The sequence below is a fragment of the Leopardus geoffroyi genome, chromosome C3, assembly GCF_018350155.1.
Source record: "Leopardus geoffroyi isolate Oge1 chromosome C3, O.geoffroyi_Oge1_pat1.0, whole genome shotgun sequence".
Taxonomy (NCBI): domain Eukaryota; kingdom Metazoa; phylum Chordata; class Mammalia; order Carnivora; family Felidae; genus Leopardus; species Leopardus geoffroyi.
Genome location: NC_059338.1, coordinates 40,128,687 through 40,156,275, shown reverse-complemented (window position 1 = coordinate 40,156,275; position 27,589 = coordinate 40,128,687). Strand labels below are relative to the sequence as shown.

At 47.4% G+C, this 27,589-nt stretch overlaps 1 protein-coding gene across 1 annotated transcript in view; it reads right to left on the bottom strand.

Moving 5' to 3' along the window:
• The window catches only part of SMYD2 (SET and MYND domain containing 2), a 50,815-nt gene that overhangs the window by 3,047 nt on the left and 20,179 nt on the right, over nt 1–27,589 (bottom strand). Inside the window, exons 3-10 of the mRNA XM_045452540.1 lie at nt 19,259–19,369; nt 16,755–16,815; nt 15,921–16,045; nt 9,962–10,029; nt 7,283–7,385; nt 4,339–4,449; nt 3,290–3,410; nt 1,987–2,161 (exon numbers count right to left, since the gene is read on the bottom strand). Of these exons, the coding sequence (XP_045308496.1) occupies nt 1,987–2,161; nt 3,290–3,410; nt 4,339–4,449; nt 7,283–7,385; nt 9,962–10,029; nt 15,921–16,045; nt 16,755–16,815; nt 19,259–19,369 (875 nt within the window). The remainder of the gene's footprint in view (nt 1–1,986; nt 2,162–3,289; nt 3,411–4,338; nt 4,450–7,282; nt 7,386–9,961; nt 10,030–15,920; nt 16,046–16,754; nt 16,816–19,258; nt 19,370–27,589) is intronic.

Here is a 27,589-nt window from a genome sequence, read left to right as displayed (position 1 = left end):
AATCCCCCATTTATCTGGGCCTGTCTCCTCACAGACATTGGCAGATTAGACCTATCTGCTCACATTAAAAAGACAGAACGCCTATCAGTGTTATACACACACCCGTGTGTCTCAAGAACCCAACTTTCTGTCACACTCGACGGCTGTCACTTGAGTTAACAAAGCTGTCAGCTCTCTGAAGTCAGGAGAACACCTACTTCCTCTGGGTTTGCTTTCTCTGTTGTCCAGCAGAGGGCTTTACATACAGTAGGCGTTCTCTCTGTTTTGTTTTCAAAAGCAGGGAATAATTTGGGGGAGTGGGAGCTATTGTTTTTAAAGATGATTTATTTATTTTGAGAGAAAGGGAGAGAGAGAATCCCAAGCAGGCTCTGTGCTGTCGGTGCAGAGCCCAATGTGGGACTCGATCTCACGAACTGTGCGATCACGACCTGAGCCAAAATCAAGAATCAGACGCTTAACCAATGGAGCCACCCAGAGCCCTGTTCTCTGTCTGGTTTTCACTGAAGGCTGACTGGTAGGGCCTGCCTAGGAAAGACAGCAGGAGGCAGCTTATGGGCGGGACAAGACGAGGGGAGAGAGAATGTACGTGTGTGTGCAGGTGTTTATTTACAGACCCGTCTGTACAGCTCAAGATCCATCCATACGAGACGACGCATTCTATCTGTATTCCTGGGCAGGCAGCACGCTGCCTGGAGGAAGCGCTGGTGCCAGTGGCCCCACAGAAAGCCAGAGCTGGCCTCCGGGAGGGGCTCACCAAGCTAAGGAAGTGTCCAGCAGAGCAAGGCCCAGCTGGGAGAGGGAGCACAAAGCTAAGATTATTTCATTCATTCTCATTCTCTCTCTCTCTCTCTCTCTCTCTCTCTCTCTCTCTCTCTCATCCCTACCCTCCCTCCCTCTAGATCTCACAGAAGGCTCTGTGCATAAGCCCAGAGGACTTTGTCACCCACCTCAGGAAGAAGATAGGTTGTGAGAGAGTCTGTGATGTAGCAAATTATTTCGAAGAGCAGATTTTAGGAGCTGGCTTCCCTTGAGCTCCCCCTGATGGCTAGTCAGGGTAGCGCAGGGGAAGGGGAAGGCAGTGGAAATCCAGACCAGACCCAAACTTTACAGTCCCCAACCTTGGATAGTGAGGGAGAACTGAGGGCTTCTCAAATCCAGGAGAAACACCTGGGGTGCTTCTGGGGCACAGGGATTTCAGAGCTAATGCCCAGAGATTCTGAGCCACTTGGTCTTGGCGAGACCCTGCAAATGCACAATGGTAATGTGTTTAACAAGTGCCCCACTGATAAGATCTAGGCCATCCCAGCCCCGAAATGGCTAATCGGAGCCAGAGGAAACTGCCACGACCTCCATCTGTCACACACTTTAAGGTTTAAAAACCCTCTCGACAGGAAACTTCCCCGGGGCCGACATTCATTATTACTCTAAGTTAAAATCCAACTTGCCGTATTCAGAACTAGCAGGATAGATAATGGGTAACCAACCAGAGCCAATTCAATGGTCCCGGCACTTCCCTGTTTGCAAACCGGGAACTGTTTGCAAACCGGGAAGCAATTTTAAAAAACACAAGAAGGGGATGGTGTGAGTAACGATGGAAAAGCAGGGATGTGGGACCACCAGTTACCAGGTAATAAGTGTGTTTCACTTGGAAGGCACAGGAGGAAAAAGAAACAAGCCAGTGGCTTTTTAATCCGGATCTGAATTAACTACTTTGGATACAGCACCCTGGAGAGGCCCTGGGAGGGCTCTTGCCCCAGCACCCCCTTCATAACCTCACACCTGCCTCTACAAGCGTTCCCTTCCAGATGCCAGGCCTGATGCAGAAGCACCCTGCACCTGTGCCTCCAGGTGTGGGTGCAGCGAGAGAACGCTGTTCTAGCATGTTCCCACACAGCGCGGTCAGAAAACAACGCAGCCGAGGTACACATTTCCAAGTCCCAAATTCTGCTCCCTGCTAAGACGATCAGAAACAGCCACTGCCATCACCTGTAGGGCTTAATGATCTTCTGTCCGTATCGCAGGGCTCCTTCCCAGTCCTGCATGTACAAGCAGACACCCATGGCCTGGTACATCATGTGCAACATGTACACGTTGCTGTCCTCGAACACGGAGCTCATCTTCTCCTGGCTGAGCTCACAGATCTCCAGCAGCTCACTAGGGGGTGCTCTGGCGTTAAGGAAAGGACAGGCTGAGGCCTCTCGGCTTGGACAGTTCCAGAGGCCGGTTCCAGCCGTTACTCGGGTGCACTCCGCCCCTACCCTCGCCCTCTGCAAAAGTCAATTACAGAAAGCCAAGCAAAAGTGAAAGGCAATTATTTTTTTCTTTTAAAGAAAATTCTTTTAAATTTTCAAACACACAAACCACGAATTCATGACCTGAGCCGAAACTGGACGCTTAACCGACTGAGCCACCCAGGCACCCTGGCAATTATTTTTTTCTTAAAGAAATGTATTTTTTCTTAAAGAAACAAACTTCAGAAGAAAACTGAAGACCTCAACTATCAAACACAATTTGAAAACTTTTAGCCACGGGGAACAGACCCTCAGGTCAGCTGTAAACCATGTTTAGGATCACAAATCTCAACCTTCTAGTTAAATTTAAACCTTCACCCAAGCTCAGTACTTCAGTTGAAGCATTTGTGAAGAAAAAGTTCTTTTTTATGCTGAGAAAAAACAAAACAAAACATGCCTTTCTTCAATTTCCTCCAGTGTAAATGTGGGGGAAATTTTTAGCCCAAGAAAATGCTACAATGTAATGGTTAAGAATATGGATTATGGTAGTCAGCAGACCACCGGGGGGGGGGGGGGGGGGCGTGGAATCCCGGTGGGCTCTGTCCCTTGGGCAAATTACTTGCTACCTAAGAGTCTGTTCCCACCTGCTACATGGGGATGGCAACATTGTGTGTTCTTGTGTGTCCCTGTGAGGACTGGGTACAATAATGTAAGCAAAGCCCTCCTCGCTGTGCTTGCCTGGAGTATGACACCCAACTAATGAGGGCCGTCAAGGAACTCTTCTCCACAACTTTACACAATAAAACTCTTCCCCCACATCCAGCTCCTGACCAAACTAGTGAAACGAGGAGAAAGAAGATGAAATCAACATCGTAAAACTTGGGCGTGGCTAACACCAAGTCATGGGTGGTCAGTAATTCTTCCCACATTTCCTGGGAGCCATTCATTCTTTTGTGTTCAAAGCCTTACACCTGCCCTTCTGCTCCCTCCTCCCAGCTCTCCGGCACCTCTTGAAGGCGAGGGACAGTAAACTTCTGTTGTAAAGTTGTAAAGGATATATTTGTAGTGCTTGGCCCTCCGGAACTCCTCGATGACGTTGCGTGCGTATCTGACCATGTCACGGATGGTTTCCGCCTTTGGTGGATCGCTGAGCTTCCGGATTTCCACCTTGGCCTTATCCTGGGGGAAACGTCCACAAGTGCGAGGTGTTATCTCCCATGGAGACGACACTGATGGGGAAACCCCTCAAACAGTATTTTTTGAGACTTGCCCATTCTAAAGTTACAAAAGAATGAAAGGAAATCGGGCAACGCATCTGAGGGAAACCTAGTACTCCATTACCTTTTTACAAAAAACAAACAAAAATAATTTTCTAGGGGCGCCAGGGTGGCTCCATCGGTTATACGTCCGACTCTTGTTTTCGGCTCAGGTCATGATCTCACAGTTCACGGGGCCCTGCAGTGACTGCACGGAGCCTGCTTGGGATTCTCTCGCTCTCCCTCTCTCTCTGCCCCTCCCCTGCTCATGCGCTCTGTCACTCAAAATAAATAAATAAATATTAATATATATATGTGTGTGTAATATATATGTGTAATATATACGTGTAATATATATTACATGTGTAATATATATATACATATATAATACATATATATGTGAATTTTCTAGACAGTCCTTATCCAGGCAGCACACTTAGAGTGTGTTTGCTATGGGCAGATATGTGTGTCCACACATCTATGAATCAAGAGAATAAGGAGGGTGGCATGGGCAAAATGATATTGGCAATGCCAGGGAAAATGTTCCTTATTCTCGTGAAGAGGTTGGGAAGCCTCTCGTGTGCTTTTTCCCTTCCCTCTCTTTTAAGCAGCCAGTTCTTTCCAAGAAATAGCCATTTGGCAAATCCTTCTCTTATGTGCACAGTGAAATGGAAATGTTCAATCAGCTGTGAGGATCGGCTTTGAACAGAGGCCTGGTGTAACTAGCTTCCTTCTAGCCACCTTGGCAAAAATACTGCAGGAGGAGACACCCCAAGTCAGACAGGATACCCGACTGGCAGCGAGGGCCTGAGACGCAGGCTACGGTCAGCACCTTGACCCCATCGGCCTACCTTGTCTTTGGTGGTGCACTCCTGGCACTGGCAGGTGAAGAAGTAGGAATCTCTTAACCGGTCGTTCCTGTCTTCGGTTGGGTACAGGAGGTCGATGTAGCTGGTGAAAACCTGAGGGGGTCCGAAAGGTGGAAAACACCAGCTGCTACAGGTAAACTTGCTCCTCATCCTTTCTGTGGCTCTGCAAACACTTACAGGGATGAGCACTGAGGAAGCCACAGTTTGGGGTATGTTCTTCCCTTTAGCTCACTGAATTCTTTAATGTCAGCAGTCCCCCAGTGTTGTCCACCTCCTCGTGATGGAGAGAAAGGGCTTCTCTTCCCACCTTCCAGAGAATCCAGAAGCCCACCAAACAGTAAACTGGAGGGTTGAAAGCCTCCCCACCCCGGCCTCCCCGAAGACAGCAAGCTGTGGACTTGTCCCAGCAAGCACATGATGCCGTCACACGTGTAGAAGCCAAGGCCCCACTGGGCAAAGACTCTATCATCCTTGAGATTGGGCCTGGCCTCTCTCTGCCTGGCCTTTATTTATCCTCTTGTCTTGCACAGCTTGGGCCGGCCCAGATGCATCGCTGGGTCGGGGGGAAGCATGGACACATACACACTGATAGGTTTCCCTTCCATCAGCTGGCAACGGGACAAGAAGCTGGGCCCGGCATGCGGGACAAGTCGGCACAGGGAGGACACAGCTTCCAGGACGCCAGCACGCCGCTGCCTGACCCAGCTGGGCCAGAGAACTTGGAAAAGTCTTGCCTCTGGGCTCACTGGGTTCTCCCGTCCTTGCTTTTTTCAAACGGGGTCTATAACCGGGGCTTGGAGCATATGGAGGAGACGGGCATTTAACTGGCCATTATCTACTCACTGGGACAGTGCTCGCTGCGCATCCCACACCATCAGGCAAATGTCTGACTGAACAGATGGATGTCACAAAGCCGTCCGCGTGCCAGTAACCTCAGGCACTGGCAGGCAGGCAGGGGGCACTCGCACGGGGCTAGGTGCTTGCAGGCACGGCCAAGCCAAGCTCTCCCAGACCCCAAGGGCGGCACCGGAGACCCTGCAGCTCATCTGACACCCTCTTTGAAGGGCAAGTCTCCCCCAAGGCAGTGACTTCCCCAAAGCGGGGTCACTGCATCTCAGATCTGTCGGAGCGTGAGGGCAAACCAACAACAGGAGCCAGCCCTGCCCGGCCTCGCGTGGCCAGAGCTGCCTCAGTTCTTTGAAATGACGGATGGACACAAGACGCAACAGACACCAGGGCCCAGAAGGTGGCGACAGAGGCCGCTCAGTGTCGCCGCTCTGGCCCAGACAGAGCCCTTCTAGGTGACAAACCGCTCGGTCTCCAGCCAGCCTGTGGGAGCACTGGAGCCTGGTGACTCACTTTCCGGCCGGCGGAGATGGGTCTATTTTAACAGAAGAGGCATAACGGCGGTCGCCAGACATCTGGTACCCAAGGTGCCCCAGCCCAAAACAGGGTCCCCTCGTCCTGATGAATGAAGCAGACGACAGGAAGTCTAACCTGTGCCCTGGACTTCAGCTCCTAGTATGGCTGTGGGCTGGTTAACAACTTCCAGAGAAGCCAAGGCCTCGAGCATTTGGCACACAGATCACGGTCTTCAAATTTTAAAATACCCAGATAGGCACCTTAAAATGGCAGTGGAGATCACCAAACTGAACCTGACTCTGAAGGGTGTGATTACAAATCCACGTGTCCTTGCTAGAGACTTTTATTATTCATTTAAGAACACAAAGCATTCATGTAGCAATTTGCCAGGCAGCCTTTTTGAGCTTTCTGCAGATGACGCGTCTTAGAAGGTAGTCGTGGAGGCAGCGTGTGGGAAAGGGGAGGGAATCGCTGCACAGGTGACCGAACACCTGGGTTTCTCCACGTCCCTGAGACAAGGAGGGTACCTCTCGGTCACAGCCAGCCTCTACTTGCCCTGAGAGTATGTACAAGCCACCACCTGAACAGCAGTCCTCAAAAACGGTCTCTCTGGAGTTGAGATGTGGCATTGATGGGTTGTGAAATGCTGATGTGTCACTTGGAGCTTTAACTCATCAGCTACTGGTCAGTTGCTTTTTCTCTCTTTAGATAACAAGAGTGTTGACCTTTTGGGGGAAGAAGTTCACTAATTGGAAAAGAAAAAGCTCAGGGCGCCTGGGTGGCTCAGTCGGTTGAGGTCATGATCTCACAGTTTGTGAGTTCGAGCCCCGCATCGGGCTCTGTGCTGACAGCTCAGAGCCTGGGGCCTGTTTCCGATTCTGTGTCTCCCTCTCTCTCTGCTCCTCCCCCACTCGTGTTCTGTCTCTCTCTCTCAAAAATAAATAAAACATTAAAAAAAAAAAAAGCTCAAGCTCAATTATTTGGCAACAGAAATACAGAGACTCTCGAGGCACCTGGGGCTCAGTCAGTTAAGCGTCTGACTCTTGATTTTGTCTCAGGTTATGATCTCAGTTCGTGGGTTCGAGCCCCATGTCGGGTTCTGTGCTGACCGTGCAGAACCCATTTAGGATTCTCTCTCTGCCCCTCCCCAGTTCATGCTTGCTTGCTCTCTCTCTCTCTCTGAATAAATAAAAATTTTTTAAAAAAGAAAGAAATATAGAAACTCTCAAGAGGTTTCATTTTGGTCATTTGGGTAGTCTCCTTTCTCTGTATAGCTCTACAAATCTCTGTAAGGAATTTAGTTCAAATGTATTCTTTCCCGTTTTTTTCTTAGCCACATATGGAAATGGTGAGCACCAAACTGGAAGGCAAAAGTGTGGGAGTCCAAGCCATAGGTCACAGATCTGATCACTAACCCTGGAGGGTCTAAGGGTGGACACACTGTGACTGCCAGAGTCATTCATAACCACTCTCGTCCACGGAGGCCACACTGATTTTTCCACGCCGCCTTTTAACACAGCCGTCGGAAGCACTAGGCCACAGCCGCCAGGGGCCACGCACTCACCTCCTCTCCCGGGTTGATTTCCTGTACAGCTCTCACTTCTGCTAGCGTCCCCTTGTAGGTCACAATGACATTGGGGCAGCAACTATGATTCATGAGTGCAACGCTGTCAATCAGAAGAGAAAACCCAATTTTCTCAAGAAGGCAGGCAGACTGTTCAGGTAAATCCCTGGCTGTTTACTTATGAAGTTGCAGGAACTGGATCTTGGTAGGATGTTTAAAAACAAAAACAAAACCACAAAACAACCTAACAGTTGGCTACCATATTCTAAGAGGTTGTTTTTCTGCGTGTTATTTATAATCAGACCTAACATCTTTAACAGTATCGAGAAGCGAAATTCACAATTCCAAACAGCGGTATCTCGGCCAAAAATAAAAAACACGTAACAATAAAAACAGCAGCGACAACAACTCCCAGGAACATTCCTTCCTGTTGGAGGAAGGACTCCAAACCCAGCCCCCGCAGCAAGCTGCTCCAGAGGACACCGCACAGGACAAACGGGTTGCTGTCTCCAAGCAGCTTTTTCTATTAGTGGATTATTTCTAACGGGTTTTCTTCAGATGCTGAGAGGCTGCCCCTGTGGGAGACTCCGGCTTCCTTGGGGAGGGCCTGTGGTCCCCAGAGGGGCCCTCAGAAGCCTATCTGTGTCTCTCTCTGCACCTCAATTTCCTCATCTGGAAAATTGGGACATTACTGTTCCTGCTGCTTACTGTCTGCTTTTCAGGGACGGAGAGGACAGAGAGATTCGCCTATGCGAGGGGCTTTGAGCTTTCTGATTATATCAAGGTCAAAGTTCTGAGAACAGAAATTTCTAAACTACAGGGAAAAAGTGCTTGATCTCTGAAAATGCTGCCTTTGAAATCACAATGGCGATACGATTTCAGCCCAAAGGGATTTTTTCCCCCAATTAAAACTGCCTGGAAACTGGGGCTCATATGGGCACTCACATCCATATGTATCTTTGCTCCGGTGGCCAGTGTCACTTGCCTGAACCCTCGGCAACCAAAACCCCTCTCCTATTTGCCCCGGGGCCAAATGGGCAAAGAGCCGGGAAGCCTGACGGGTGAGCTGCCCCAGGTTTGCTGTACTCAAGAGGGAGTGGCCCTCTCCCACCCACCAGCTGCCAGAGGCCTGAGTGATGGGGTGTGTGGCTGGCCTTGGGCCGGGGATAACTCGTCTTGTCCTTAGCAAGGGTCACCCCCGCCACGCATGACAGCCCACCGAGCTTGCCGACAAGTGGTGGGCAGGCGATCAGGCCCTGGGAAATCTGATAAACAAATGCGCTGAACGTTGTTATTAGAGGAAAAGCAGTTTTCTAGAACCTTTTGTAGAACTATTCGTTCATTTCAAGCCAGACTCCTGGACATCTTTTTAATAAAGGTGAGGGAAATTCACTAAGGCAAAGAACCTGAAACATTCATGCTCTCGGTGGCATCATTCTCTTGCGATGATCACTGGGAAGGGCAAACCCTCAAATACCACCCTTAACCTTGCTCTTAGCCTTGAAAACACTGAGAGGAGAGACATTCCAGAGCTTCTTCCATGTCTGAAGTTGTCTGTAAGAGCCTTCTGAAGAGGATCTAACGGCCTTTCTCTTTTCCTCCTTCCCTTTCCCAAGAGCAAAAGTCCAAAAGAGCTTTTCCCCCAAACCCATGTTTCCTCACTATCAGAATTCAAACGGCAGATGACACCATTTTGGCCACAGGGACACTATTGTGTGAATCAACTTTCTGTTGCGCCGGTCAGGAAAGCCGATGGCAGGGGCTCAGGGGATGTGGGCCTGTACAGAGATGCTTCTCTATCCTTCAGACCCATCGGACGTGCAGATGCGGGCAGTAACAGACACACCTGGAGCTCACATGTCCTCCGTGCTTAAGTGTGTGGGTGCCTCCTTTACCTTCTGCAACCCAAAGCCAAAGGAGCCTCTAGTATATATTAAGCAACATCACCAACCCACAGGGTGGATTAACTCAGACAGGGACGCAGGAAAGGCTCCTTTGCTCCATCTGTGAGGGGAGGACTTGATTTCAGGGAACTGAAGCATTCTGAAAATACCCACTCCATCAGAGGCAAGGGGCAAAGCCATTTTGGCAATCCATTACAGTCAGAGCTACAAAGATCTCCAACGGTCAACTGGCCAGCCTTTCTTGAATTACTTGAGTATCCCTGAAGTAAAGAAGAATCGTATCGTTCCTTGAAATTTTCCAAGTTCACTACTTCAGCACAGTCTCCTTCCCAAACTGTGCTGTTTCTATATGAGTATTTTTCAGAAGGAACAGATAGATACAGTCTCTGCGTTAGCCTATGGCAATGCTTGGTTGGCAATTAGTGTTTCACTTTGAGTGCGAGAGACCCAAAGATTTCCAGAACCAAAGATATGCAAAAGGCAAATTTCTCAGCAGGGCACGGGCTGTTCCTTCTAAGCACACTAGAGAGGATTCTTTAATAACAGCTCCCTACTTAGCAGGACTTAACAAGCAACTGTTCTCTTAACTACTACCTTTGGCTCCCTAAATGTATGGGAAATATTTTGAAACCTAGTAGAATTAAAAAGGTGTCTTAATTCACTTGGAGTTTCATGCCTGCCACATGCAGTTAGGTAGGTTATTTTAAAAAATCAAAAAAAAAAAATCTAATTAGTGTTAAATAAGTAAAAGGATGTGAAGTCGAACTCAGCTTACTCAGGAAAAATTGCTGATCCCAAATGAGAGAGCTCTTCATCTTCAATTGTAAAGCCATTACAGTTAACCTACAGTGAGAAAAGAGGAGAAACAGATGAGCGAAAGCTTCTCTTCGGGTAGAAATCATTTCTTTAATTGTGACCTTTTACAAACTAACTGGGATGATGTTCCAGTTTAGCGATGTGAAAACCTTTCTTTTGGCAAGGTATCCTTGGTCAAACAAAACTGACCCATCAATCTCATGTGTAAACAAACAAAAGCAGAATTGTTAGAAATGTAGTACCCTTTGTGTAGCCGACCTACCCCCGCTATGCACAGTGGCCCAAGGACACTACAAGATGTCCAAGGACCGAGGTTTGCATATTTGCATGGGACTTAGGATACCTGGAGTCTAATCCCAATTATGCCACAGATCGGCTATGCGATCTCGAGGTCATCACGGAGTCCCTCTGTCCTTGATTTCCTCCCGTTAAAAAAGAAGTCACGGGGATGTGACGTACAGCACAGGGAATACAGTCAATAATATTGTATTAACTTTGTAAGGTGACAGATGGTAACCAGACTTACAGCAGGGACCGTTTCTCAATGTACACGAACGTCTGTGTGTGTGAACGAATGTATGTGAACGTTGTACACCTGAAGCTAATGTAACAGTGTATGTCAGCTATATACCCATAAATGAAACATTAAAAAAAAAAAGAAGTCACTTGATCAGTACCAATCCCATAAAGTGAGGTGGCAAAAATGAAAGCCCTTCCGTAGGTAATCTAACTGCTTGCTGTCCATGCCTTCGAGAGGCAGAGGGGCCGAGGGCCTGAGGTTAAGGAACGGAGACCTTCCTTTCACATCTCAGCCCAGATCAACCACTGGCGACTTTCTCAACCCTTAGAAAGAAATGTTACATTGAAAAAATACCAAGAGCAACTCTCACCATTCTGGAAGTCCAACCTAGAGCTAGAAGGCTAAATATGGGGAATGTACATCCCCGAGTTTGTGTTGTTCCGTAAATTCATTCTTCCCGCCGACTTTCACTGAGAACATATGCTGGGCACTATGCACAGAAGAGTGAACGGGCCACCTTCTGTGCCCTCGAGGCACACCCAGTCTATTGGGAGACAATTCAGCGAATGTTCTTCATTTGTATCTACAATTGCAGGGGTGGACGGGGACTCCGTCTTATGACTTTTCAAATGATGAAGCTGAAGTCAGAGAGGAGCAGTAACTTGCCCAAAGCGAGTGGCAAAGGCTGAGACCCCTGCCCCTCCCCAGCTGCCCTGAAGGCTGTGAGACACCACATGCTGCACAATTTTACCCCATGGGCTAGAACCATGCTCTTCCATACCAGAGACAAAGCACGGGTGCGTTTCAGGCCAGTGGATGGGCTTTTTAAAACTAGCATCCCCTGGGCACTTACTCTGGGCCAGGCCCTGTGCTAGGTGCTGCAGATTTACCCTCTCATAAATCTGCAATACTACTCTGACGTAACGCATTTCACAGATGTGGCCACTGAGGCTCAGGGAGAGGACAATGATTAAGAACTTGTTCAGGGCCATGTATGTAGTGAGCGGCAGAACAGGACAGGAGTCAGTTCAAACCAGACATTCAGACAGCGAAGTTTTCGGAAACACGAAAGAGTTTTACACTATACCATTTTCTTCTAAAATTGTTCTCACCTATGAGTATTAATATGGCAATTTTACTTAAAATTAAAGGGCCAACGTCAAGGCTTGGAAATCTCAGCACACAGAGAAGTAAAGGCTATGATGGGTTTGACTTGCAGGTTTTACAGTAAGTTCAACATATTCACAAACAGTATTTACAATTTTCAACATAAAAAGAGATCACTGCAGGTTAGGAGAACAATGCACAGCCTTTGAAGACCTGGGGTGTTGGGCATTTTTATGTAGAAGACTTAACATAGTATTTTTGGTGCCAACTTCAAGTACCCCCCGCCTATTCTGTTATCAGGACATGAATCAATTACCATTAACCAATGGCCGACAACCAACATCAGGTAAGAGTAAACTGGGATTTTCATTCATTCAACAAAATGTATTGGGGCACGAACTATGTGTCCTGCACCACAGTAGGTCCTGAACGATCTACGATCTCAGACTGGATGCTAATAGGCCTCAGCAGTGTCTGCAGAATGACAGAATAAGAACTGAGCAGCAATTTTTCAAAATGGATGGAGGGACAGACAGCTCCTCACTAACTCCAAGGGGCAGGAGACTCGCCCCTTTGCCTCTTAATCTCTTCCTCTGCATGGAGCTCAACTGGATCAGTCTGTGACTCCAAATTCCTTCAGGCTTGAACGTTCTGTGTCGCTGGATTCTACGTCCCCCCCCACCCCCCGCCCCATCCTCCTCCTCTCACTGTGCAAGAGTGAGCGTGTCTCTTCGTGGGCACAGGCGCCTGTAAGCACGGTGTCATCACTGTCCCTTCCTGGGAGGCGGTGATGGTGTGTAAGCCAGACTGCATAGCAATTTCCCTGCCAGCTTTCCCTCCCTTCTGAAATATCCCTGGAGAAGAAAAGTGAACTTGCATGTTAAGAAAGATGCATAGGCCACTGTCCTTTTTTTCAAGTCAAATCAGGCGTAAGTACTTTGCTAAAGCTATTCTCATAATTAGCATTTAGACTAGATGTAGGCTGCACACCAAAAATACATTTCCCAACCATGCATATGTTCCCAGTGATTAAAATGCACCTCCGTGCTGTCGGAGGAGCACAGTCATCTCCCGCTGCCAGCTGCTGCTGGGCCACAGGCTAACCTACAACACCCCCCACAAAGCAGAGAGAGGAGAGGGCTCAGAGGCTGGAACAGAGCACACACAGCCTGAGGCTGAGAGACGGGGCCAGAGGGTGGCAAGGGGCTGGACCAGCACTTTTCAGTTTTGCTTCAGAGTTTTCTTTGGGGATACTAAATGTCCCTTTCCAAATTTATACATGAAAAAATGTGTGTGTGCGCATGCACATACAACCTGAGAACAGATATTATGATTTGATAAATATAAACTCTAAAAAGGAATTAACTACCTCCGTTATATATGTGTATGTGAATATAGGTACGTGTGTGTGTGTGTGTGTGTGTGTGTGTGTGTGTGTACAGATACAGATATATATATCGGTATCTCCTGGGTTTTCTGAGTCAGTCCAAATTTCAGAGATCCTGAGTCATTTCACCACAAATATACTCCTGCTTGTGAGATCAAGTGCCTTGGTTTCTAGTTCTGAAAATATGGTCCCATATCTACTACATCAACACTGAGAAGTCCTATCAGCGTGTATTACTGTGTTAGAGGAAAAGTGATCTTTTTTTTCACAGCTGGAAGTGAAGGTACACACTATATCCATTTCATTTTTCCTATGCTTTCATATAACCATGCCTTCTCCATGTCCAGAAAAAAGTCATGTATCTAGTTTCTTCTAAAAAAATGGAGGGGCGCCTGGGTGGCTCAGTCGGTTAAGCCTCCGACTTCAGCCCAGGTCACGATCTCGCGGTCCGTGAGTTCGAGCCCCGCGTCGGGCTCTGGGCTGATGGCTCGGCGCCTGGAGCCTGCTTCCGATTCTGTCTCCCTCTCTCTCTACCCCTCCCCCGTTCATGCTCTGTCTCTCTCTCTGTCTCAAAAATAAATAAACGTTAAAAAAAATTTTTTTTTAAATAAATAAATAAATGTAAAAAAATGGAAAATTAATCAATTCCTCAGCTTCCCATCATCATGCAAATCCACTGTCTTAGGACACGTAGGAAAGTGTGTTGTAAATCCAGGATAATATGAAAGTCAGGAAAATCTACTTTAGCACTCATAACTGGAATCCATTTTTTCTTTTACAAAGAACAGCATGTTTATTTTTGATGATGACAGTCACAAAATAGAAACATAACTATATAGCATAATGTCCATCAAGGAATTCATTCAACTGGTAGCAGTGATTCTCATGGGGGTTAAAGTGGGTTGGAAAAGTGATAAAGACTCATTTCATTCTCTATATATGTAATTTTTGAGATGGAAGAATTATGGATGCTTTTTAATCAGTTTCTTCTTTTTAGTATTTTCTTAAGTTATACACACTCATTGTAAAAAAAATTCAGAAAATTAATCAATAAAAAAACAAAAATTTTCTACGATTCAGGAGATAACTGTGAACTTCTACTTTACCTTTCTTTAGCATATGCATATTTTCATATTATACACAATTTTCCTCCTGCTTTCACACTTACCGCTGTGTCAACACTTTCCTAATCTTTAGACATTTGTTGAAATAAAAGTTATAAAGGCCATCATAAAGCTATGCCATAATTTATTTACCAAATTCCTATACTGCTGGCCACTTGTAATACTTTCTTTTTGTTTTTCTTTTCCTTTTTTTCTATTTTCTTTTTCAATTTTAAAAAGAACCCCACAATAGACAATTTGCTTGTCGATCACTATCCATAATCTCTGATTCCTTCCTTAGGACAGATTCCTAGAAATGGAATCACTTGGTCAAAGGGTACTTTTGGTGATGCTGCTTCTGTTCGAAGACAAGGTCTTTTGTGGAGCTAGAGACTGAAGGTTCTGGTAGGAGAATGTAGCTATTTCCACCCACAGGTCAGTCTTTTGGTATTTCTCCCTCTGGGAAGGTCACTTACCAACCACACGTTCGGTGTGTAGGGGAAGATGCAGGGTATATAAGGGAGTGAAACCTGATCCAGCAAGTCATGCCAGAAAGAACCACCCTGGCCACAAGAGGAGGATCTGTGCAGCCCGAGTGCATTGGCTGAAGAGTGATCACTGTGCTTTCTTCACCTGTTCCTACCATGCCCGCGTCTTGGCCTTTCCACACGGCTGGCTTCCAGTGCCTCAGCCGCTTCCAAGCTGCGCTTGTCTAGAAGTCTAATTTTTTAATGAGATCCGATTTGGGGAAACCTAGACTTCTCTGAAGGTTTCTTAGCCACCATCATCAGTAAAGACTTCCTGTACCTAGACTCACTCGGACTCCTCTCCATGGTGACTGTCCTCCCTAGGGCCATCTTTTTTTTTTTTTTTTTTTTTTTTTTAATTTAATGTTTATTTATTTTTTGAGAGAGAGACAGAGTGTGAGTTGGGGAGGGGCAGAGAGAGAGGGAGACACAGAATCCAAAGCAGGCTCCAGCCTCTGAGCTGTCAGCACAGAGCCCGATGTGGGGCTTGAACTCAACGAACTGTGAGATCATGACCTGAGCTGAAGTCATATGCTTAACCCACTGAGCCACCCAGGTGCCCCCTCCCTAGGGCCATCTTGAGAGGGTCTCCTTCTTGAGGATGTCTGGATTGCCTGTGCTTTATCAACATAGTGTTAGTAGCAGTAAAAAACACTGCTGTCAGAATGGAAGGCTTAAGAGAAGAAAAGTCAGATTTAATGTGGGAATCTCAAATGGTCTTTTCCTTTCAGGGGCGCCTGGATGGCTCAGTCAGTTAAGCGTCGGACTTCGGCTCAAGTCATGATCTCACCATTTGTGAGTTCGAGCCCTGCATCAGCCTCTGTGCTGACAGCTCAGAGCCTGGAGCCTGCTTTGGATTCTGTGTCTCCCTGTCTCTCTACCCCTTCCCCGCTCACACTGTGTCACTCTCTCCTTCAAAATAAACAAACATTAAAACACTTGTTTAAAAAAATGGTCCTCTCCTTTCAAGGAGCTTCCAAGTAGGCCACAGTACTGGGGCACTGCAACCCCTCTGCTTTCATCAGCTCTCTCTCTAGCAAGAGGCAGAGGTAGGGCAACTCTCCTATGTACCACCATCGAGGAGGGCCAGGCCAAGGTCTGCCCAAGGTCACTGAGCAGGGCTCTGCAGAACAGAGTCCAACAGGTCAACAGCCTTGTCCTCATAGAAGCCGTCAGTCTGTTTCAGTTTATCTTTCCTGAGTGTGTGCTGGGGAGAAGGACTGGGCAGGGAGGGAATGGCGAGAGTAAACGTCACCTGATGCTGGCATTCTTACCTGGGCAAAGAGGACCACCAGGCTATCACTGTCGGGAAATTCGAGGTGCTTGGAGTAGAAGTGATGAAGGGCAGCAACATCGCTCTGAATCAAGTCCTTCTTCTCATTGTCTAGTTTATCCAGATCTGTGGGTAAGCAAACCATTATTCACCAGGGAGGAAGGCTGGATTTCTAGCTACATCCTTTCCTTACTATAAATGGCAGGGAAAAAAAAAAATATGCAGAGCCCCTAGAAAATCTTCTTCCCCACTACTTGGGTCTAAATGATAAACTCTAGGCAAAGAAAAGCATGCCGTTTCTTCCTTCTCTTCCTGTGACAACCGGGAAGTCACTCAGAACATGAAATTTCAACTGACTGTTAGTAACGAGGTCGGGAATGGGTGGCCAGGATGGATAACCAGCCTCGGTCTGGCCCAGCCCCCTCTCCCCCCACTGGCCCTGGAATCTGTGTCATCGTCAAGAAGCTGGACAGCCCTGGCTTAATGCTTTTCGGTCAGGCCATCAGCTGTTTACAGGACTGCAATTCAGCAAAGATACAAAAATATTCAGCATGCCAGGAGAGCCAGCAGGAGATCGCTTGGGACGCAATAATTCATCCCGCGAGTTCCTACTTCCCCTTAATTATTTCCTACTAATCATGTCAACTCAGAAAAAAAAAGTTATAGTCATTTTTCAAAACAGCACACAAATCAAAGTAAAAACTAGTAATTAAAATCCCCACCACCGCGACGAATACAAGCTTTCCGCAATTTCCCTTCTTCAATCCTTAGTCCCCATTAACGGTGTCGCTGAAATAACTCTTCGGCCAGTCACAGAAGTCACAGACAGACTTACGTGATTCAAACTCCTTCACAGCTAACAACTTCTCTGAAGGCGTTCTCTCTGGGTGGATTTTCTAGCAATTGGAAAGAAATCACAGAGAAGGAGATTTTAACCACTGGGGCAAAAAACATTGCTTTCGCTTTTGAAAGGAAGGAAGAGCAATGATCCTCAATGAAGCAAAGAAAACTCTCTAAGGAGTCCTGTCATCGGGCTTGGAGAGTTTGCCCAACACCCAAACCCGACAGACTCCTTCAGAAAACTTTTTAAAGCTTCTGCCACATTCCTGACTCCCTGATAACGCCATATGCACACAGTAGGCTCAAGAATGCCTGTTACGGGAAAGCAGAGTGGCGGGAAATCAACTTTTTAGGGCCCCGACTTAAAAGGACTCTGAGTCTACAGAGAAACCATCCTATTTATTATTTCTCCTTCTAAAAAGGAACAAAATCAAACCCCCCATCCATTTTACACTTTCTTTAAGCATAGGCTAAAATGATCTCAAATTCTGTGTTTCAAAAAGAACACTTTTGGTGGTATCTGTGAGCCCAGATTCACTTTAAACGTGTTTCTGGCTTTGTTCTAGACACCCCAAGAGGAGCTAACAATAGTAAACCTGCTAGGCTTTGAGAACATGAATAAACTTGGTGTTGACAAGAGTTCAAAAGCGGAGCTCAAGAGCTGGCCTGAGGCCGTGTCTTTGTAATCTGGCTATTCAATTTGGGGATACAGGTGGTCTAACAGGGCGCTCTCACCTCCCTAGTTAACATGTTAAGCTTCCCCTTGGTAGTTGGGTAGCCTGTCTCCCCTAATCCTTTGCAAGCTACTAGAATACAAATGGTCTGGTTTTTCTAATCATCCAGTCCTACTGAGATGAAAAGATGGGCAGGTAACTTTTCATTTAATAGACTATTAGTAGTAGTAGTAATTATAATAAAAGTTGAATGGAACTGGTATAAACTCATCAGAGCATTCAGACCCCCCTCCTGGTGCCCGAACACTTCAATTGTTCTTTTTGGAGCAGAAATCTCCCATTCACAGGACACATTTCTATAAGATTAGCAAGGCATCTTGCCTGGGAAGGCTTCTCCTTCAGGAAAGCACACCAGCTTCGTCTGAATTCTTAACCACAATTTCTATAAACGACATGGTAGAGTTGGAGGTGGGGGAGGGAAGAACCAACAAACCAGTCACCCATCTTCCCAAGACACTTAGAGATCTAACTGTGGTGGTTTATTCACCCTGACACCTCCCAGAGGCACCCCATTTCCTCCCACCCTTTCCTTCTGACCGCGAACTCAGCATACGTTTAAAGACAATTGTTCATAAGGACACAAAAATCAACATCCTCCAGGGAAAACCATTTGGAGTTTTTGGTCTCACCCTGCAGGCAACCCTTGAATCCTTTGGTCGCCCCATGAGCTGATGAAGTGGCATTTCAGCGAGCACCTGACCCAAGCTACACATAATGGAACAATGACCTCAGAGTTCGGAAATGTTCTACTTCTGTTTATGTCGCCCAGGATCCTAACTTGGGTTGGGGACAGATATGTGCCAGTCATTACAATCACATTTGGCTTAGGTAAAAAATAGAAAGTTTTAAAGGGAAGCAGGGAGGTAGGTATGAAGAAGAGGTGGATGAAATTTCAGCTTCAAAACATTACAGTACAGAGGTCCTGCCACCAACTTCCTCAGTATTAGCGAGCGCCTCCACGGATCTATGCCTTGTAAGTGCCACACGACCTACTTCACGGTGTCACAAGGACATGCCCTATGGTGCTTCCCCCCTTTCTTTGGTTCGGTCCTTTGGAGATCCGGCGTCATCAGCCCACAACCAGTAAGGACTGACGAAGAACAGCAGAGGATCCCGGTCCTGGCATCATCAGTGCTAGAAACTGTTCACAGCCATCATCTGCTCCCACTGGGGGGCAATTCTTTCTCTGCTTCGTCTTCTGTCTTTTACCCTCTTCCTGTCTCCCCTTACCTCGATCTCTACTTCTTTCCACTCCTTCTCTTTCCCTTCTCCTTTGCATAGGCCGTGCTGGTGGCTCTATCCCATTCCTTGCCTGTCTGGGCAAGAGCAAGTATGGAGGCAGGGAGGGACAGCGCACAGCACGGGGGAGAGGTGGGGTGCCCTCCAGGTGTCAGAAAGAAAAGGGAAAATCGCGAAGCTTCTCAGGCCAGTCTGGGTCCCTGGGATGCTCTAGTTGTTTTCACTCGGGTCTTCATGCTTTAAAAGGCCATATTTTTCTATGTAAACCTATCATAAAAAGTTCAGAACTTAACAGCTGTGGCTATGCTCCTGGCCTAGGGTAAGTGACATCCTATTAGCAGGGGACAAAGGACAGACCAGCTTACGCCGGGACTGCCGTTCCCACGCCCGTCCATAGGGACATGGCAGGAAACAGAGTCCAAGAATGTTTAACAAGAGCCGATCACCACCCACAGGTCACTCATCTTTCTGACCTTTAAGAAAAAAAGAAAAGAAAATGCACTTGAATATTAGCCCATTTCCTCACCTGTTTGGCCAGAATCCTTGCAGTCAGCCTCACAGTCTCTGAGGGATTCCAGTTTTCCCCAAAAACAACCATGGGAGAACATTCCAGTTTGTGCATGGGCCAATCTTCTTTCTGGGAAGGTTAAAAAAAAAAAAAGGATTAAACACACACACACACACACACACACACACACACACAGGAATAAAGTTCGAGAAGAGAGGACGCAGTAAGTCCCTCTAGTTAGGGTCAAGTGAAATATGTTTCCTTTTGGAAAACATGATGGTGCTCATAAAAGCTAGAGATAAAAACATCCTTTAAGATAGAGACGGCTGTATGACCTTGACTTGGGCCTGGCCAAGGCTGCTGGGATGAGAAAATCTGCTTTGTGTTTTTTCATCACGCATCTCATGTCTTTCTGCAGCCTCTGGTTATTCCAAACAACTCCTACAGCTTTCCATTATCTGTGGGAGTTGTCAAACCACAGTGGTGAGTGACGGGGCATTAGCCATTGATGTGGCCCTGCTCCCTCACAGTCCTGGCTGGTTCTCTCCTCACATCAGGGCAAATAACTGATAGCTGTACTCAGCAACTAGTCCCCTTGTACAGGTGATAAAAAGCAAAACACAAATGAAGGCTTTGTCGAGGGCCCTCGAAGAGTCTGGCAAAGGCAGCTATTGGGAATATTTAGGAATACAGACTCCTTAAAGATTCAGTTGATAGCACAGGGACACTGTATTCCTTTTGGTCCCATCTGGCCACTCCTATGGCCCAGGTTGGGCCACTACTGGCAGGGCAAAGACGCCATCTGTGGAGACAGGCGGGGTGAGGGAGGACGGACAGCATGGCGCCGTGGCAGCCAAGGAGGAAAGTAGTCTGAGGAAGGCGGAGGACTAGTGATGTGGTCGCTGGTGACGAGGCTGGTGGGATGACTGAGAACTGACTGGACGTCATGGAGCTCACCACTGACTGACAAAAACCAGCAGTGCTGGCGTGAAGGGGCCAGGGACAGCGGGGGCGAGGACACCGCAGGGAGAGCGGAAGCAGAGCTGGAAACTGGGAGGAATGGGCGAGGGCTGGGGGTGGAGGGTGGAGGGAGGATGACTGGAGGGGGGAAGCGTCAGAGCACTTGGCATATGGACGGGAGTCTTCAGACTTGCTCTCTCTCCACAGAATTGGGTGTGTCCTCTTCTTCCCTCGGCCTCCCCACCTCAGAAAACGGCCAGTCTGTTCTTTCCGATGCTCAGGCTGGAACCCGGGGACATCCGTGTTCTCACCCCCTCACACTCCACATTCACCTCCGGCACATCCGTTCTCCCTGCCTTCAGAACCATCTGGAACCGGTTGCCCTTCCCGGCCCCGCCTTCCTGCCCTGCCCCACCACCAGTACTGCCCAGGCCTCCCACCCGGACGCCTGCTTCTGCCCCTGCCCCTGTGGGCCATGCCCACAGAGCAGCCCGGGCGGTCCATCCTGCCACACAGAACTCAGATCCCACCAGGTCTCAGCTCAGAACCTTCGAACGGCTTCTCATCTCACAGCCAAAGGCAAAATCTTAAAGATAACGATGAGCCACTCATGACGGGAGCCCGCTCCACTCCTCTGACCTCATCGCCTCCTACCACGCTCTCCTTGCCTCACTCCACGTCAACCACACAGTCCCCCTGCAACTCCTTAAACAGACCATGCATGCTCCTGCCGCAGGACCTTTCTCACCCGCTGTATCCCTGACTACGGCCCTCTCCCCCTAGATACCCATTTTGCTCCCTGCCTCACTCTTCCACATCTCTGCTCAAATGTCACCTTCCCAAGATGCCTGCCATGAATAGCCTATCAAAACAACACATGCCCGTCACTGTCCATTTCCTTGCTCCAGGCTTCTTACGCACTTCTCACCACCTGATACACTACATATTTGTAAGTTTTTTGGTTAGTATCTGTCTCTCCCCATTAAAATAAAGGAACTCAGTCTGGTGTGCTTTTTTCCACATTTATAACCCCAGAACCTAGAACAAGGCCTGGCATTTACAAGGCACTTAATGAAGTTGCTGAATGAATGAAGATGTCTCTCTACCCCTTTGCCCCCCACCTCCATCCCAAGAAGGAAAAACACCATGTCACCTAATGGCTTAATACTCTACGTGGCACAGGCCATTGGCTCAAATTCTGTGCCAAGATGTTCTGCACGATTGAATAACGCCGTGCCGAATATAACTAAGAGCAGGGAGAGAAAGAAATGACAAGATATGCACAAGGGAGAAGGGGATCTGTTTTTAGCCAAAGCCTGAAATGAGAGCACAGTGATGAGGCAAAGAGAGAAAAGACAAGAGGGCGTCAGGCCTCGGGATAGCTGCAGGAAACAGGGACCGCCAGCCGGGGACAGACGGATAATTAACATCTGTGAGCGAGTGTCCGGGGTGAAACTGGGGGTTCTAGGAGAAGGACTCCGCAGGGCCTCCCAGAGGCTGCTTTTCTGAACTGTAGGCCTTGGTATCAGTGTTTAACAACAACGCTCCTGGGAGGGAGAAGTTTAATATGAACCTTCCTTACTATGATTTATCTATTGTTTCTTAATAGAATTAAGTTGGTAATAGAACTAACATAAAATTAATAATAGTATAAATAACACACAACGATGACACTTACTGATATGAATGTGTCCCCACAGGGAAGGGAACCAGACTACAAGGGACACTGTGGGAGAAGAGCAGAGAGCTGTCAAGCAGACGCTGGTCTGGGGCTCAGGAAACCTGCGTTCTTGTCCCCGTTCTGCAGCTATGTGACACTAGGCAGACCTCTTAATCCCTCTGCATCTGTACCCTTGGCTGTAAATAACATAATCCCCGAGTTACTTAGCAGGTCCAGGATTCTGAGTCTCTGGTTTTACACCTTCCAACAGTGGCAATCGGATACGAAGCCTGAAGATGACCAAGAAATGGCGGACCTTCATGCAGGAATAATCGGGCATTCATGCAACCACAAAGGGTCCCTGTGAGGATCCAACAGCTCATCCAGAACAGTGCCTGGCACATAGTGCCCTCTCAGAAAGCACTGCTTAACTGTTCATTCCCTGGTTTGTTCATTCATTCAGTAAGTCCTACCACTGACCCTAGAGGCAGGGATGGGAAGCGTAGTCCTTGACTTTAAGAAGTTCATGACTATGTCAGGAGACCTATAAAGAGCACCTGTAATGTGAGACAATCCCACACATGGCAGTCAAATCAGAGAGTCAGACAGATTCAAAGTGCAGAATCACTTAAGTTTCATTAAGCAGAATTTCCCAGAATAAGTTTTCACTTTCTGCTGGAAGGTGGTGAGAGATGTGGATTAAAGGAGGAAAGACAGAGATGTACCTCAGTGGCACTGCTCAGTTGTAATTCTCTTTTTTTTTTTTTTTTTTTAACAAAAAGGTGGGAGGGAGGAGAGCATCTGGCAGAAATGTCAGGTTCTGGGCATATCCTTACATACTTCTTCTACTGCAGAGATGGTCCATACATCATAGAGAACCCACCAGGGGCATGTGCCCTAGTTATGACTATAAAAAATTGTAAACAATCGGATTGGACAAAATTGAAAAAAATTTAAGCTAGCCTGATGAACAGGAATAAATGTTACCAATTAATAGTTTTGTTTTCTAGTACTGGCAGTTTCCTTATACAGAGAACCCTTTATGCTAATTTTTAAAACATTTTTGTCAGTTTTTCTAAGACTTCCTTTTTTAAAATTCTTTTAATGTTTATTTATTTTTGAGAGAGAGAGAGAGAGAGAGAAGGAGAGAGAGAAAGAGAGAGAGCACATGTGCAGGGGAGGGGCCGGGAGAAAGGAAGACACAGAATCTGAAGCAGGCTCCAGGCTCTGAGCTGTCAGCACAGAGCCTGATGCGGGGCTCGAACCCACGAACCATAAGATCATGACCTGAGCTGATGTCGAACACTTAACCAACTGAGCCACCCAGGAGCCCCTCTAAAACTTTTTATTTTCTTTTTTTTAATTTTTTTCTAATGTTTATTTATTTTGAGAGAGGAGAGAGGGAGAGAGCGAGAGAGAGACAGAGAGACAGAGTGTGAGCAGGGGAGGGGCAGAGAGAGAGAGAGAGAGGGAGACACAGAATCCAAAGCAGGCTCCAGGCTCTGAGCTGTCAGCACAGAGCCCGACGCAGGGCTCGAACCCACGAACTGTGAGATCATGACCTGAGCCAAAGTTGGATGCTTAACCGACTGAGCCACCCAGGCTCCCCAGACTTTTTCTAATGTTTTTGTTCAAAAGTCAAGCTAATACTCCTGCCCTGATTGTAATCTTTATACAATTTTATGTAAATTTGGATCCTATTTTCCAGAAAATTATACAAATAAACACACAGGAAGGACTCAGAAAGACACATCCCAAAGTGCTAGTAGTGATTTTCTGTGGAAGGACAAGATTATGGATCCTCCTTTTGTTCTCATTTCAGACTGTACTTTCTAATTTTTCTAAAATGAGCACAGAGTATTTGTGGAATAAAATTAAACAACTAAATCTGCATAAAAGATACAGAAATTTCTGTACCCTTTATAAACTTCTAAGTCATTTTCAGTCAGCGTAATCATGCTCTGCCTGATTTTCCTTTTTGTGCATGGACAAAAACGCCTAAAGATGCATAAAGAGCTGTGAAATTGTCTCCCGGTACACCAGCATTTCCAATGCTGGAAGTAAAGAGTGATTGCTATTTCCTCCAGTTTTTTGCTGAGTGAGATGGTACGTTGTCTTCCTGGACAAGGAGATGGGGGGTTTTATTGTGCAGACCCCTTTCTAACTCTTGCGTCTGGTGTTTCTCTTGCTGTAATGGAGCTTTCAAAACAGACATAGTCTACTTGGACAAATGCGTGTGACTTCCTGAAATGTGGAATAGTAAGAAAACGTCACGTGATCTCTGCTGCCACTACCATTATCTTCCAGAGGAACAGCGCAAAAGCCGTCAGGTTCGCACCGACCATCTCACGGGAAGGCTGCTGAACCGCCATCACGAGGACACGTGTTTTGTTTTCTGGTCCGACACAAGAACAGTGGGACGCGCTCGTGCATTCATCCACATGCTTTCTTACCGCGGATGTGAAACATTTAGAGAAAAGAGTGATCAAGTTCAAGATGCTTCCTGGGTTTGGGCTACGAGACCAAAGTGAATTTCACCAGGACTGAATCTACGGCTCCGGCCCCATTCGCTAAATCACCCATAACGACAACAGGGTCAGATGGGCATTTCTTAGGCATTTTCTATGCCGGGGCTATTTCCTAGTCAATGACAAAAGTCACAAATTTTCTCTCATCCTGAGTCACGTGCTCTTCAAACATGTTTTTTTACACCCATCAGGGTATGCTCCTTCTTACTTTCAAAAGCATACTCCTAACCCCATCACCTCCATTTATGAATCACAAATAGTTTCTTTCCTCTTTGTTGATGTTAAGAAATAATACCCTAGAAAGTTCTACTCTCTATGGCTCCTCTATAAAATAACTTCGTAAGACTATTCTCTTGAACGTGTCACGGTGCAATTTAATGAAGAAGCCTAAGTGAGGGGAATGATATACTTAGCTTTCCAGGCACATTTATAAAAATAAATAGAGTTCATTAAAACATACAGGTTACAAAATAAGCCTAACTAAAAAGGAATTTCTATTTCTTTTATGTTTCCTCCCATTATCCTTTCATGCATCATCAATTAAAATCTTTCCTCTGGCAGGATCACACCGAGTCAAGTGAATGAAGAGAAAAGTAAATGGGACAAGATATCACCAAATTGTATAAAATAAAGCAAACTCCTAAAGCAATGCAGTTGGAGAGGAGGGCTCGGAGAGAGGACACACACATAGTGAACAGGGCCTCCTAAGACGCTGCGCTCCCAGAAAGGGGACAGCCACGGGGTGGAACGTGTGCCTTAGCACTCTTGGAGAGATTTTTGGCGGGGACAGCACCACCAGAGGGGCTCTCCCCTCTCACATCTACTAAAGGCCATTTCTCTGCCACGTTCCTATAGCGCCCCCTCTCCCAAGGGCCCTCGGGACTCCTGAGCACAGTGCTGGGAAGTGGTGACGGCCCTCTGCCAGCGGTCTGCACAGTCTAGTCCCAGCTCTGCCACTGTGACCTTGGGCAGGTCACCCAACCACCGTGGGTGTCACCGCTGCCATCCCAGACCCGGTAACCTCCACTCCGGCCCCACCCTCTGCTCTCTGGTGCCCACGTGCGGGACTCCAGGTGGGCGGGGTCCGCCTGCGAATCGCTCAGTTACCTGCCTCTTAACCATCGCTGTCCTTGTTCTGTGCCACGTTCCCTCCTGCAGCACAGCCTCCCCTTTGATCCCAACCTAGCATCCCCCTGGGAGGAACCCTGAATACATTTTTATCTGGAGCTAACGCCCCAGATTCCTCCCTAATGATTTTCTGTATGAAGCTCCTGACCCGCCATGTATTTCCAGGCACTTACTTTTATTAAACCCGTAGGACCGTTCTATGTCACTACAACCCACTGCCCTGCACTGATTTAGTTCTTCAGTGCTGAAGGATGGAAAACCTTGGCGGCCATTAACCTCTCCCTTCAGCAAAAGGGGACAGGTGGAACAAAAGTGAAACTTCCAGATGAAGTCCGGCCTGTCACCTCCGGCAACAAGTGGGATCAGGAAGCGTGTATCGCGTGTCGCCTAGGAGGGTACCTGATCCGCCAGATACTTCGCAGAAGCACAGAGAAATGGACCTGCAGAAGTTCCCGCCAGGGCTGATGGAGTCCTGGCCCCGGCACGGGGTCAGGAGCAGGGAGGCCTCCACACCGCCAGGCTGGACACGGCAAGCTGTCTTGGCCCAAGGGCCTCTGAACACGACTTTGCGTCACAGAGCGGCACCCCCCATGCCGGGCTTCCCTGCCAGCCAAGCCGTCTCGTCAGCGTCCGACCACCTGGACAATCTGTCCACAGGAGAACGTACAGGCGGCAAACTGCCTGTTACGAGGTGAGATGCGGGCATCCTCATACACACAGGCTGGCGCCTCCGGGTGATGCGCGGACCCCCCCAGCGGGAGCCCCCCTCACTGCGTGCTCACAGATGAGGTTTTGGAGTCTGCAGCTTTGGGAAACTAGGTCCTGAAGGGAAGGGGAACCACAATGGCCACTTCGAACACCCCAACTGGGGACTGTAACGATTCATCAAAATAATGACACCTAGTGAGGCCTAGTGGAGGCGAAGTTAGCAGCACGCTCAGAAGACCTAGACATAACTTGGCATCTCGCATGTGCTGGTATTTCATATTAATGCAGGGTTCACGGTGAATCAGAGAAGTTAAGACTCATTTTGTCACAAGCACGACTCACACAACATACACCGTTAATGTTCTCGAGTTCTTAGAATCCATCCATTCTCTTAGGGTTAAAAAAAAAAAGTCCCTCAAATCTAAAAGTATGCTGTGTACTTTATCGGCTAAGTTTCAGTCCAGACTAAATTACTGTCATATTGTTTCTCATAGGCCCATACCCATACAGAGCATCACGGTTTATATAGAACTTTCATAGCTATCAGATCACTACGTCCTTGACATCTGTCAGGATGGGCCCTGCTGCCTTCGTTCATTCACGTTTGAAGAAACCGAGCTCAGAGACGTCCCATGACTTGCCATGTTCACGGAGCTGGTAGGTTGCAAAGCTAGCATCATCTCCTTCTACTATTCCATGTTATATTGTCTGAACTCTGTGTGGTTTTATTATCTTGCTTCTCTGAAGAACCACAGTGTAATGAGTTAAGATTTCTAGAAGTATTTAACCTAAATAAAGAAGGAGCTAACTCATCACGTTTGGAATCAAATCCTAGAATTCCCAGGGCTCACTGATCGCCCCAACACCAAAGCAACCCAACTACAGAAAACTCTATCCACAGCCAGTAGGAGCCAAGTACGATCCCTCTCTCTTCAAAAGAACGCACACTCCCTGACAACTGAACTACAAGCCCATTTATATTCTCACTGTCACACAGGCTGAACCTCTGAAGACACAGAAAAGTGGGTTGTACATCGGGCCTTCTGAGCCAAGGGAGACACGCCTGGGCCAACGTCCCAGCCTATGCTTCATTCCGGCAAGGGGCCATTGTGACTGCAGCTCTATGGCCAGACAGGACACCAGGGTGTAGCAACCTCTCCTACTGCTAAAGAATAATGCTCTTTGGGAACTTTCAGAGGCCAACTGCATAGGGAGAAGAGAAAGAAAAAAATAAAATAGTGGGTAATCAGAAGTAGACTGAGGGTTGGGATGGGGAAGTAAATGATACCAAGTATGTCAAGAACAATGACAAAAAAAAAAAAAAAAGAGGTGAAGACATGGAGGATCCACCCTGTCACTTACAGC